Genomic DNA, 13,802 nt, shown 5'->3' with positions numbered 1-13,802 from the left:
CCACATTTTTACCCCAGGTAGCTTCTCAACCTAAGAAGACGCCATATTATCAGGCGCAGTCCTTTCGGCCCCATAAAGGCAAGCGGGCAAAAGGCGCCTCATTTCTGCCCCGTGGCAGAGGGAGAGGAAAAAGGCTGCAACAAACAGCCAGTTCCCAGGAACAAAAGCCCTCTCCCGCCTCCGCAAAGTCCTCAGCATGACGCTGGGGCTTTACAAGCGGACTCAGGCATGGTGGGGGCCCGTCTCAAGAAATTCAGTGCGCAGTGTGCTCACTCGCAAGTGGACCCCTGGATCCTTCAGGTGGTATCTCAGGGGTACAAATTGGAATTCGAGACGTCTCCCCCTCGCCGTTTTCTAAAGTCTGCTTTACCGACGTCTCCCTCAGACAGGGAGGCAGTATTGGAAGCCATTCACAAGCTGTATTCCCAGCAGGTGATAATCAAGGTACCCCTCCTACAACAGGGAAAGGGGTACTATTCCACACTATTTGTGGTACCGAAGCCGGACGGCTCGTGAGACCAATTTTAAACCTAAAATCCTTGAACACTTACATACAAAGGTTCAAATTCAAGATGGAGTCACTCAGAGCAGTGATTGCAAACCTGGAAGAAGGGGACTATATGGTGTCTCTGGACATCAAGGATGCTTACCTACATGTCCCAATTTACCCTTCTCACCAAGGGTACCTCAGGTTTGTGGTACAGAACTGTCACTATCCGTTTCAGACGCTGCCGTTTGGATTGTCCACGGCACCCCGGGTCTTTACCAAGGTAATGGCCGAAATGATGATACTCCTTCGAAGGAAGGGAGTTTTAGTTATCCCTTACTTGGACGATCTCCTGATAAGGGCAAGATCCAGGGAACAGTTGGAAGTCGGAGTAGCACTATCTCAGATAGTGCTGCGCCAGCACGGTTGGATTCTCAATATTCCAAAATCGCAGCTGATCCCGACGACACGACTTCTATTCCTAGGGATGATCCTGGACACAGTCCAGAAAAAGGTGTTTCTCCCGGAGGAGAAAGCCAGGGAGTTATCCGAACTAGTCAGAAATCTCCTAAAGCCAGGCCAAGTCTCAGTGCATCAATGCACAAGGGTCCTGGGAAAGATGGTGGCTTCTTACGAAGCAATCCCATTCGGCAGATTCCACGCAAGAACCTTCCAGTGGGATCTGCTAGACAAATGGTCCGGGTCGCATCTTCAGATGCATCAGCGGATAATCTTGTCACCAAGGACAAGGGTGTCTCTCCTGTGGTGGTTGCAGAGTGCTCATCTTCTAGAGGGCCGCAGATTCGGCATTCAGGACTGGGTCCTGGTGACCACGGATGCCAGCCTGAGAGGCTGGGGAGCAGTCACACATGGAAGAAATTTCCAGGGTTTGTGGTCAAGCCTGGAGACATCACTTCACATAAATATCCTGGAGCTAAGGGCCATCTACAATGCTCTAAGCCTAGCAAAACCTCTGCTTCAAGGTCAGCCGGTGCTGATCCAGTCGGACAACATCACGGCAGTCGCCCACGTAAACAGACAGTGCGGCACAAGAAGCAGGAGGGCAATGACAGAAGTTGCAAGGATTCTTCGCTGGGCGGAAAATCATGTGATAGCACTGTCAGCAGTGTTCATTCCGGGAGTGGACAACTGGGAAGCAGACTTCCTCAGCAGACACGACCTCCACCCTGGGGAGTGGGAACTTCACCCAGAAGTCTTCCACATGATTGTGAACCGTTGGGAAAAACCAAAGGTGGACATGATGGCGTCCCGCCTCAACAAAACACTAGACAGGTATTGCGCCAGGTCAAGGGACCCTCAGGCAATAGCTGTGGACGCTCTGGTAACACCGTGGGTGTACCAGTCAGTGTATGTGTTCCCTCCTCTGCCTCTCATACCCAAGGTACTGAGAATCATAAGGAGGAGAGGAGTAAGGAGGCCTCTACCTCTAAGAAAGGACCTGCTCCAGCAGGGACCCTGTCTGTTCCAAGACTTACCGCGGCTGCGTTTGACGGCATGGCGGTTGAACGCCGGATCCTGAAGGAAAAAGGCATTCCGGATGAAGTCATCCCTACCCTGATCAAAGCCAGGAAGGATGTAACCGTACAACATTATCACCGTATTTGGCGTAAATATGTTGCGTGGTGCGAGGCCAGGAAAGCCCCTACAGAGGAATTTCAACTGGGTCGTTTCCTGCATTTCCTGCAAACAGGACTGTCTATGGGCCTAAAATTAGGGTCCATTAAGGTTCAAATTTCGGCCCTGTCGATTTTCTTCCAAAAAGAACTGGCTTCAGTTCCTGAAGTTCAGACGTTTGTCAAGGGGGTACTGCATATACAGCCTCCTTTTGTGCCTCCAGTGGCACCTTGGGATCTCAATGTAGTTTTGGGGTTCCTAAAATCACATTGGTTTGAACCACTCTCCACTGTGGACTTAAAATATCTCACATGGAAAGTGGTAATGCTGTTAGCCCTGGCTTCAGCCAGGCGTGTCTCAGAATTGGCGGCTTTATCCTATAAAAGCCCTTACCTAATTTTTCATACGGACAGGGCAGAATTGAGGACTCGTCCTCAATTTCTCCCTAAGGTGGTTTCAGCGTTTCACTTGAACCAGCCTATTGTGGTACCTGCGGCTACTAGGGACTTGGAGGACTCCAAGTTGCTGGACGTAGTCAGGGCCCTGAAAATATATGTTTCCAGGACGGCTGGAGTCAGAAAATCTGACTCGCTGTTTATCCTGTATGCACCCAACAAGCTGGGTGCTCCTGCTTCTAAGCAGACTATTGCTCGTTGGATTTGTAGTACAATTCAGCTTGCACATTCTGTGGCAGGCCTGCCACAGCCAAAATCTGTAAAAGCCCATTCCACAAGGAAGGTGGGCTCATCTTGGGCGGCTGCCCGAGGGGTCTCGGCTTTACAACTTTGCCGAGCAGCTACTTGGTCAGGGGCAAACACGTTTGCTAAATTCTACAAATTTGATACCCTGGCTGAGGAGGACCTGGAGTTCTCTCATTCGGTGCTGCAGAGTCATCCGCACTCTCCCGCCCGTTTGGGAGCTTTGGTATAATCCCCATGGTCCTTACGGAGTTCCCAGCATCCACTAGGACGTCAGAGAAAATAAGAATTTACTTACCGATAATTCTATTTCTCGTAGTCTGTAGTGGATGCTGGGCGCCCATCCCAAGTGCGGATTGTCTGCAATACTTGTACATAGTTATTGTTACAAAAATCGGGTTATTATTGTTGTGAGCCATCTTTTCAGAGGCTCCTCTGTTATCATGCTGTTAACTGGGTTCAGATCACAGGTTGTACGGTGTGATTGGTGTGGCTGGTATGAGTCTTACCCGGGATTCAAAATCCTTCCTTATTGTGTACGCTCGTCCGGGCACAGTATCCTAACTGAGGCTTGGAGGAGGGTCATAGGGGGAGGAGCCAGTGCACACCAGGTAGTCCTAAAGCTTTTACTTTTGTGCCCAGTCTCCTGCGGAGCCGCTATTCCCCATGGTCCTTACGGAGTTCCCAGCATCCACTACGGACTATGAGAAATAGAATTATCTGTAAGTAAATTCTTATTTTTTCTCTAGCATCCATAAGGGATACTGGGGTCACTTAGTACAATAAGGGTATAGATGGGGTCCAAAGGAGCCGGTACACTTTAAATTTCTTCAACTGGGTGTGCTGGCTCCTCCCCTATATGCCCCCTCCCACAGCCAGTTTAGAAAACTGTGCCCTCAGGAGAAGATGCACACTCTGGAGCTCCAGAGGATTTTTCTTAAGTTTCTTTCAAAAGTTTTTTTTCCCCCGGTATGCTGTTTGGGCAACAGCATACCTGCACCGTGGTAGGTAGGGGGAGGACGGTCAACGGTCTCTGTAAGGTGTCGGAGCCGCTTCCCCACTGCAGGACCACTGTCCTGAAGGGTGGTTGTACCGCGGGCACGGCACCTTGCACACACACCCGCAGCACGCCACACACCACTAACATGAGCCTGAAGATGGGTGGTGAGTACACACCGGGGGCCCCACTAGTTGGGTCCCCCGGTTCTTGGTGCGGCGCGAGAGCAGGGGCAGCATACGGACCCTGCCTGGGGTGGGGGATCCCATGGTTCTCTGTGTAGACCGGCCAGCGGTTTAGTGCAAACAGGTAATTTCTCTTGCGTCCTAGAGGATGCTTGGGACTCCATAAGGACCATGGGGTATAGACGGGCTCCGCAGGAGACATGGGCACTCTAAAGACTTTAGATGGATGTGCACTGGCTCCTCCCTCTATGCCCCTCCTCCAGACCTCAGTTAGATCCTGTGCCCAGAGGAGACTGGATGCACTGCAGGGGAGCTCTACTGAGTTTCTCTGAAAAATACTTTTGTTAGGTTTTTTATTTTCAGGGAGCACTGCTAGCAACAGGTTCCCTGCATCGTGGGACTGAGGGGAGAGAAGCAGACCTACTTTAATGATAGGCTCTGCTTCTTAGGCTACTGGACACCATTAGCCCCAGAGGGTCGGAACACAGGTCTCACCCACTTTGTTCGTCCCGGAGCCGCGCTGCCGCCGCCGTCCTCACAGAGCCGGAAGATAGAAGCCGGGTGAGTATAAGAAGAAAGAAGACTTCAAAGGCTGCAGAAGACTTCTGATCTTCACTGAGGTACCGTGCAGCGGTAACGCTGCGTGCCATTGCTCCCACACTGACGGCACTGTAAGGGCGCGGGGGGGGTGCCCTGGGCAGCAAAATTTAACCTCTAGGGACACTGGCATAAATATATATACATACTGCGGAGGCAGTATATTACACAAATCCCCGCCAGTATAAAGATTTGAGCGGGACCGAAGCCCGCCGTTGAGGGGGCGGAGCTTGATCCTCCAGCACTAACCAGCGCCATTTTCTCCACAGCACGCTGCAGAGAAGCTGGCTCCCCGGACTCTCCCCTGCTGAACACAAGTACAGAGGGCACAAAAGAGGGGGAGGGGGGAACATTTATTTGGCGCAGTGAGTGGATTATATATATATAGATATATAGATATAGATATATAGATATATATATATAGATATATAGATATAGATAGTTATATAGATAGATATATAGATATATAGATATATATAGATATATATAGAAAAGCGCTGTACTGACTGGGTTTATATTCCAGTGTCCGGTGGCGCTGGGTGTGTGCTGGCATACTCTCTCTCTGTCTCTCCAAAGGGCCTTATTGGGGGACTGTCTCCATATAGATATATATCCCTGGGTGTGTGGGGGTGTCGGTATGTGTGTGTCGGCATGTCTGAAGCGGAAGGCTCATCTAACGAGGAGGTAGAGCAGATAATTGTGGTGTCTCCGTCGGCGATGCCGACACCTGATTGGTTGGATATGTGGAATGTTTTAAATGCAAATGTGTCTTTATTACATAAGAGATTAGACAAAGCCGAGTCCAGGGAAGGAACAGGGAGTCAATCCATGGTTTTGGCTGTGTCACAGGGCCCTTCAGGGTCTCAGAAATGTCCCCTGTCCCACGTAGCAGACACTGATACCGACACGGATTCTGACTCCAGTGTCTACTACGATGATGCGAGGTTACACCCTAGGGTGACCAAAAGTATTCATTATATGATTATTGCTATAAAAGATGTTTTGCATATTACAGATGACACCTATGTCCCTGACACGAGGGTATGCATGTTTAAGGAAAAGAAACCTGCGGTAACCTTTCCCCCGTCTCATGAGCTGAACGCTTTATTTGAAAAGGCTTGGGAGACTCCAGACAAGAAACTGTAGATTCCCAAGAGAATGCTTATGGCGTACCCTTTCCCGGCACAGGACAGGTACGGGGGGAATCCTCCCCCAGGGTGGACAAGGCTTTAACGCGCTTGTCCAAAAAGGTGGCGCTACCATCTCCAGACACTGCAGCCCTCAAGGATCCTGATCGCAGACAGGACACTACCTTAAAATCAATTTATACACATACGGGTGCCTTGCTCAGACCGTCTGTAGCGTCGGCATGGGTATGTAGCGCAGTAGCAGCGTGGGCAGATATCTTGTCATCTGACATTGACACCCTAGATAGGGATACCATTTTATTGGCCTTGGGTCATATTAAAGACGCAGCCTTATATATGAGAGACACTGCGAGGGACGTTGGGCTGTTAGGTTCAAGAGCCAACGCCATGGCTGTTTCTGCTAGGCGAGCCCTGTGGACCCGCCAATGGACGGGGGATGCCGATTCAAAGAGACATATGGAAGTTTTACCTCACACGGGTGAGGTCTTATTTGGGGAGGGTCTAGAGGACCTGGTTTCCACGGCTACCGCGGGTAAATCTTCTTTTTTGCCTTATGTTCCCCCACAGCAAAAGAAAACACCACAATATCAGATGCAGTCCTTTTCGGTCGCATAAGTCCAGAAGAGGTCGGGGCTCTTCCTTCCTCGCCAGAGGTAATGGTAGAGGGAAAAGAATGCCTGCGACGGCTAGTTCCCAGGAGCAGAAGTCCTCCCCGGCTTCTACTAAATCCACTGCATGACGCTGGGGCTCCGCTGAGGGAGTCCGCGCCGGTGGGGGCACGTCTTCAACTCTTCAGCCAATGGAGCAAGTGCTCCGGCTCACATCTTCAGATGCATTGGATCATATGCCTCTCACCTCAGGCCAGGATTTCCATCCTGTGGTGGCTATAGTCCTCAAACCTGCTGGAAAGTTGAAGTTTTCGGGAATCAGGATTGTATCCTCCTCACAAAGGACGCAAGTCCGTTGTGAGGAGGATACAATCTGAGAGGATGGGGAGCTGTTACCTGAGGGGCTCTGTTCCAGGGCAGGTGGTCAGCCCGCGAAGCCCTACTTCTGATCAACATTCTGGAACTTCCGACGATCTACAATGCTCTGCTTCAGGCCTCTCCTCTACTCCGTGATCAGGCCATTCAAGTTCAGTCGGACAATGCCACGGCGGTGGCATACATCTATCAGCAGGTAGGAACGAAGAGCAGAGCCTGCATGAGAGAAGTGTCACGGATACTTCTCTGAGCAGAAAGAAATGCAAGAGCAATGTCGGCATTCTTTATTCCGGGGGTAGACAACTGGGAAGCAGACTTCCTAAGTCGTCACGACTTCCACCCGGGAGAGTGGGGCCTCCACCCACAGGTGTTTCAGCAGATCACCGAACTGTGGGGCTGCCCACGGATTGACTTGATGGCATCTCGGCTCAACACAAAGCTTCGCTGGTATTGTTCAAGAACCAGGGACCCTCAGGCGATACCAGTGGATGGCCACCGTGGTCTTACCGGTTGGTCTACCTGTTTCCTCCGATTCCATTGCTCCCGAGGGTGCTAAAGAGAATCGAACATCAAAGAGTACAGGCAATTCTGGTTGCCCTAGACTGGCCTTGGAGGGGGTGGTACGCGGATCTTCGAGACACGTCCGTCGAAGATCCTTGGCCTCTACCAATGAGAAGAGACCTTCTACAGCAAGGTCCATTTGTCTTCCAGGACTTACAGCAGCTTCGTTTGACGGCATGGCGTTTGAGCGGAACATCGTAGCTCGCAAAGGCCTTTAAAGAAAGGTTATTACAACCATGGTTCAGGCCAGGAAGCCTGGGACGTTGAGACACTACCATGATATCTGGAGGAGATATGTCTCTTGGTGCGAGGAGCGCACATCGTTCTGCGAATTTTCACCTGGAACGCTTCTTGCGTTTCCTGCAGGATGGGGTGGATGTGGGCCTATGTCTGGGCTCCCTTAAAGTCCAAATTTCAGCCCTCTCTATTTTCTTCCAGAAGAAGTTGGTAGTGTTGCCAGATGTTCAGACCTTCTTGCAAGTGGTACTTCGCATACAGCCTATCTTTTGTGCCGCCAACGGCACCTTGAGATTTGAATGTGGTATTGGATTTTCTTCAGTCCTCCTGGTTTGCATCGTTGATGATGGTAGAAGACAAGTACCTAACGTGGAAGACGGTAATGTTACTGGCCCTGGCTTCTGCTAGGCGTGTCTCTGAATTGGGGGCCTTGTCGTGTAAAAGTCCATACTTGGTCTTTTATGAAGACAGAGCAGCGCTCCAGACTAGGCAGCAGTTCCTGCCGAAGGTTGTCTCTGCATTCTACTTGAACCAACCTATAGTGGCCCTGTCAAGTTCTGGCACTTCTGCTCCTCCGGACGCATTGGATGCTGTGCGAGCCTTGAAGATCTATATTAAGAGGACGGCTCGGATCAGAAAGACGGATTCCCTGTTTGTGCTCTATGATGCGCAGAAGAAAGGTTGCCCTGCTTCTAAGCAGTCCATTGCTTGTTGGTTTAGGCTGACTATCCAACAGGCCTATATCCACAGTCTCTGAAGGCCCACTCTACAAGATCGGTGGGGTCTTCCTGGGCGGCTGCCCGTGGGGTCTTGGCCTTGCAACTATGCCGAGCTGCTACCTGGTCGGGGAAGAACACCTTTGTGAAGTTCTACAGGTTTGATACCCTGGCCAAAGAGGATACTCAGTTTGGGCAGGTGGTGCTGCAGATGTCTCCGCACGTTCCCGCCCATTCTGGAAGATTTGGGACGTTCCCATCGTACTAAGTGGCCCCAGTATCCCTTATGGATGCTAGAGAAAATAGGATTTTAATTACCTACCGGTAAATCCTTTTCTCATAGTCCATAAGGGATACTGGGTGCCCGCCTCAGTGCGTTGACTGTTCTGCAGGTTTATCTTATGTACAAGTTTACCTGTTCAGCTGTTGCTGTTTTGTTGGCAGCCGTTGCTGGTCGGTTTATGTTGTGGTGTGCTTGTGCGTGTGAATCTCACCACTCGTTTGTTGTGTTCCTTCTCTCAAGTATGTCCATTCTAGTTCGGGCACAGCTTTACCTAGACTGGCTGTGGGAGGGGACATAGAGGGGAGGAGCCAGCACACCCAGTTGAAGAAATTTAAAGTGCCCCGGCTCCTTTGGACCCCATCTATGCCCCTATTGTGCTAAGTGACCCCAGTATCCTTTATAGACTACCAGAAAAGGATTTACCGGCAGGTAATATTAATCTTATTTTTTTGCATTCTGTCTCGTGTAACCTAGAAATATTTACTGCTGCTTAGTCTAACTTCTGTCATTAACATAAGGGCTGGTGGCTCTGTAACGAATACCGCTTTCAAATCTCAAACCCAGGTCGGACCCGGCTTTTGAACCTGGATCCAACCCGGGTCCGAGCAGTCTCAGACCCTTTCACATTGCAGTTTCAACACTGTTTATTCCCTAGTGCTTTTCACAATGAACCCGGGTCACCCATGTTAAACACTGTGATGTAATTTAAAATGGTCTTTTCTGGCTCACATTGATGAGGTTTCAAAGGAAGTAAAAGGAAAGGCTGGGGACTGCTCTGAGCAGACACACAAACAGCACCTTTTTCTGAGACCCGGGTTGAATATCCCAGGTCATAGGCTTTCGCACTGCACAGCGACCCAAGTCCGACCTGTTTTTAACCCGGGTTGAAATACAGGGTTGCTCGACTTGGGTTATTCATTTTGGCACTTTCACACTGCACCTCGACCCGGGTTGACCCGGCAATAACCTGGGTTATTTTGGTGATGTGAAATGGGTATCAGCTGTTGAATTAACTGCAGGTTACCATTGTTGCAACTAGACTGTAATACCCCTTTCACACCACAAACCCGGGTCCGACCCGAGTCGGAGACAGGTTAGTCCGTTTCACACTATACTTTCAACCCGGGTTATTGCAGGGTTGGCTCCTTTTAACTCAACCCGGGTCAGCAATTAAAACACCATGGATTTCATTTTAATTGGACTTTTTTTGGCTCAGAAAGATGGGTGTCAGAAAGGGAAAAAATTAGCGGAATGGGACAGCTCACAGCATTGCAGGAATCATGGCTGACAGAGCTATGTTTTATATACAATTGCATCTTTAATTGTTCCAGTAACTTACCTCCCAACTGTTCTGTTTTTCACGGGACAGTCCAGTTTTTTTGGGACTGTCCAGTGTCCCGTGGTGGGGGCAGTTGGGAGGCTAGTATCACTGCTGCACTGCTTAGCAGAACAGTGGTGAAATGACATGCGCATACGCATGCGCACAGCGTCTATTCACAGGTGACAGGGGGCATGCCAGCAGCTCAGCGCTGGGCATGCCCCCTCAGTGATGATACAAGGGGGGTGTGACTCACGATTGCAGCTCTGCCACGAGACCATGCCCCTTTCATATAGGCTACACCCCCATTTTGGGCGCGCCCCAAGGTCCCTCTTTGTACTTTTAATAAATTGGGAGGTATGCTGTAAACTGCATAGCAATCTCTGCCTCACCCCTAATTCTTAACAGCTCTAATTCTTAATGCTCTCTGTTCTTTCCTGTGTAGCATGGGTCAGGCTGCTGACATCATCAAGGCACACAAAGAACAGCCAATCAGCACTTTTACATGAATGCAGGGTTGAATAACCCGGGTTGGACACTTTAGAGTGCACATTGACCCGGGTCCAACCCGTGTATTATACCCCTTTCACACCGCACAAATAACCCAGTATCGACACTGCATATTGCCGGGTCGGCATGCGGTGTGAAAGGGGCATTGCCGAAATCGCGGGTCGCCTGACCCGGCAATTCAACCCAGGAATAAAGCAGTGTTATACCCGGGTTTAATACCGGGTCAGTGGCTGCATAAACGGGCTGGATAGGGAGAGGCGGCGCGGAGATGAGCTCATCTCCCAGCGCCACCTCCGCCCCCCCCCCCCCCTTGTTGCTATGGCAACCCGCCCGGCTTATTGCCGGGTCGGGAAAGCCTGCAGCAGCTGCCAATGCCGGATCCCAACCAGGAAGGACCCGCTTCCAATTCCCGGGTGGGATCCGGCATTGGCAGTGTGAAAGGGGTATAACACTGCTTTTATACCAGGTTGAAATGCAGTGTTACTCGACACGGGATATTTATAAGTGGTGCTTTTAGACTGCACCTCAACCCGGGTTGAGCTGGCTCGACTCTGCAATATCCCGGGTTATATATGCGGTGTGAAAGGGGTATAAATGACAGCGAAGGGTATTTGAAGGGGTAGGAACCAGGTGATTTAGGTCTTGCCCCATTGATTGCCAACACAGTGTTAAATGTGACATTTTGTAAGAGACACCCTGTTTCATGGGGTCCCATTAGCTGCCAAGGGCAGGTCCAGATCTGTGCCCTCCATGCTGCTAAAATGTGATTCCAGTGATACAAGTCAGGTTCTTGTTTTTAAATAAATCTTGGCGTATTTTTCCCCCTTAGGTGGTTTATGAAAAGTCAGCACGTGGACCCTGAAGAAGCAGTCCGAATCCATGCAGATGTCCGTGCCAAGAGATCTGTTGGGATTCACTGGGGAACATTTGCTTTAGCAAATGAAGTAAGGTCTATGAACCATTTTATTTATTTATTTATATATATATATATATATAGTGTGTTTTTGTTTACTTGAATCGTCATTTTTAGTAATGCAGGAAATTGTGCAGTTCCTAATAAATCAGTTATAAATAAGTCTATTTAGATTTCATTCCCTTTCATTGCAGCTTCCAAACTGTAATAATGATACTATTAGTGTATAGAATGTACTTGATATGTGGTTAATGTAAAACCTCCAATTCCTTTTGTTCTGCTCTTTTTAGCACTACCTGGATCCCCCAATAAAATTGAATGAAGCCCTTGAACGATATGGACTCACCCCAGACGATTTCTCAGTCATGAAGCATGGAGAGTCCAGACTCTTGAACACCTACAGTGATGACCCACCTGAAGGATGATTGTAGTAGTTCACTACTTTTTCACTCCAATTCTCAAGTAACCCTAAAGTTAGGTACAGTGTCAGATTTTTGGGGGGTTCATCCCACCAATTTGGGCACTTTTTCACCAAATTTAAGCTTCCAATATCTGAACTACACACAAAGCATTTTTAATCACTTAACCTATTTTCTGTCACACCACACTGAATTTACATGTGTTCACCCACAATGAAGATTACATCATAGAAAAATGTGGGAAATATGGTCAGATTATTGACAATGCTCACACACTTCAGGATATCAGGAGATTGTGGCTGAGATTGTCGCTCCTGACCAATCAAGCTAATTATTGAACGGTCATGTTTGTGGGCAAAATTTTCCTGATTTATTGGTGAGATGTCAAAACAATCATTTGTAAACACTATACGAGAAATAAGGCCTATGCCCCAATTGTTAGGAAAAAATATTGTATGGTGTGTACTGTAATGACACAAGTCATGTTTTACGGACTTCTGTCTGTGGAAATTAGTATGATAATTAATGACCTAGTGAATAGATTAATTCCCCTGTGCATGATTAAATAAATACAGAACAGATGACATGTTGGGGGTATTTGAGGATTGGAGTTGAGAACCACTGTCGTAGTTGGTGGAATCACCTGTACTCAGATTGGGTTGCAGTGTTTCATAATGAGAACTGCTTTTTGAACTTTCACTGACCTACACCAAAGTGTATTTAAACTTTTACCTTGAAATTAATCCATCTATTGTGTTGCAAACTATACTTGAATAATAACACCAGTTTTTTGTTGTTTTTTTTGACCTGGAGACATTTAAACAAACTAATCGAAGTCTTCCAAGATTGTAAGTTTGGACAAGCATATTGGTTATAATGTGCACCTTGCCTGCAAACTGGTACATTTTAATGTTGTGCCTTTTCATAGAATGCAGTAAAAACCGCAAAAACAAACAGTAAAACGGAATGTTACGTCCGTTGTCACATGGATTTATATTGGTTGCCTGTACTGCGTTTGGCATGCAAATTATTTGTACTGTATGTTTTATCCCAGGGCCTTTGTAATAATATTACCTTAAAAATAGATGATCACTGATTATAAGGATGCACATGTTTGATGGCTGCCTTTAAGAGGGGAAAAACTAAACCGTCTCTTTGGCACCTGAATCACGGATATTTTTTTTGGGGGGGGGGGGGATTTGTCCACTTATGGTTTTTTGTTCTGTCCAACAGTGTATGTTGCTTCAAAGTGTATGTAATTTATATATTTGAATACTTCTTATTCTTTATTATGGTTCATGATCTGTACTGCAGCTACTAGAGCTCAGCATGGATCTAAGTTAAGCCCCATACACACTAGTCGAGGCCCCGGTGGGGGGGGGGGGGGGGGGGGGGGGGGGAGTGGAGTTGTGGGGGAATGACAGCGTAGCATGGCTGTTGTTAACTAGGACCTCCTTCGTCTGTACATGTTCGGACGAGGGAGGTGGTCGTTAATGACGCACGCATCGTTAAAGATAGTGAGTGTACAGACTAGGTGATATTGTTCACAATATCGCTTAGTGTGTATGGGGCTTAAATAAGACACTGCTTACAACCCTTTTGTACATGTAAGTTAACTAAAAATCCACAGCATGAGAGATGTGCAAAACTAATCTAGGCATGGTAGATGAAATATGATGGGCATTGGGTAATGAGGCACAATGAAACATATAACCTAAAGCTGAACAGAAAGCCAATCCTTGCTGTTCTTTTGCTTCCTGTGCAGTGCTAGTGAGTGCAGACCTGACTTGCTGCTTTACGGGCAGTGGTGCCTGTCTGCCAGTTTCCAAGGTGTATGGGTTGATTATGAAATCCCGGTAGTCTGGATCCTGACTGTCAAAAGATCCACAGTGGAGTCCCGACGGCCAGAATCCCAACACATATCCCCTCCTACCCGCACCCTAACCCTAATCGTTTTCTCTAATCCTTGCCCTCCTCTTAGTGCCTAACCCTGTACTTACATCTAAAATCCATTGGGATTCTGACTTTCGAAATCCCGTCTGCGAGGATTTTGACCACATCCCAAGGTGTATACCCTCTTCTCAGCATTTGGGAACACCTCTATAAAAAAACAAT

At 48.3% G+C, this 13,802-nt stretch overlaps 1 protein-coding gene across 3 annotated transcripts in view; it reads left to right on the top strand.

Annotated features, from left to right (window-relative positions):
• The window catches only part of NAPEPLD (N-acyl phosphatidylethanolamine phospholipase D), a 74,522-nt gene extending 61,863 nt beyond the window's left edge, over nucleotides 1-12,659 (top strand). For all 3 annotated transcript variants that reach the window (XM_063927005.1, XM_063927006.1, XM_063927004.1), the window contains exons 4-5: nucleotides 11,185-11,299; nucleotides 11,559-12,659. In XM_063927005.1, coding sequence (XP_063783075.1) covers nucleotides 11,185-11,299; nucleotides 11,559-11,693 — 250 coding nt within the window. In that variant the 3' untranslated portion in view covers nucleotides 11,694-12,659. The remainder of the gene's footprint in view (nucleotides 1-11,184; nucleotides 11,300-11,558) is intronic.
• The last annotated feature ends 1,143 nt before the right edge of the window (nucleotides 12,660-13,802 follow it).

This window comes from Pseudophryne corroboree, chromosome 6, assembly GCF_028390025.1.
Source record: "Pseudophryne corroboree isolate aPseCor3 chromosome 6, aPseCor3.hap2, whole genome shotgun sequence".
Taxonomy (NCBI): Eukaryota; Metazoa; Chordata; class Amphibia; order Anura; family Myobatrachidae; genus Pseudophryne; species Pseudophryne corroboree.
The sequence above is the reverse complement of the archived record's forward strand: the minus strand, read 5'-3'. Positions and strand labels throughout refer to the sequence as shown.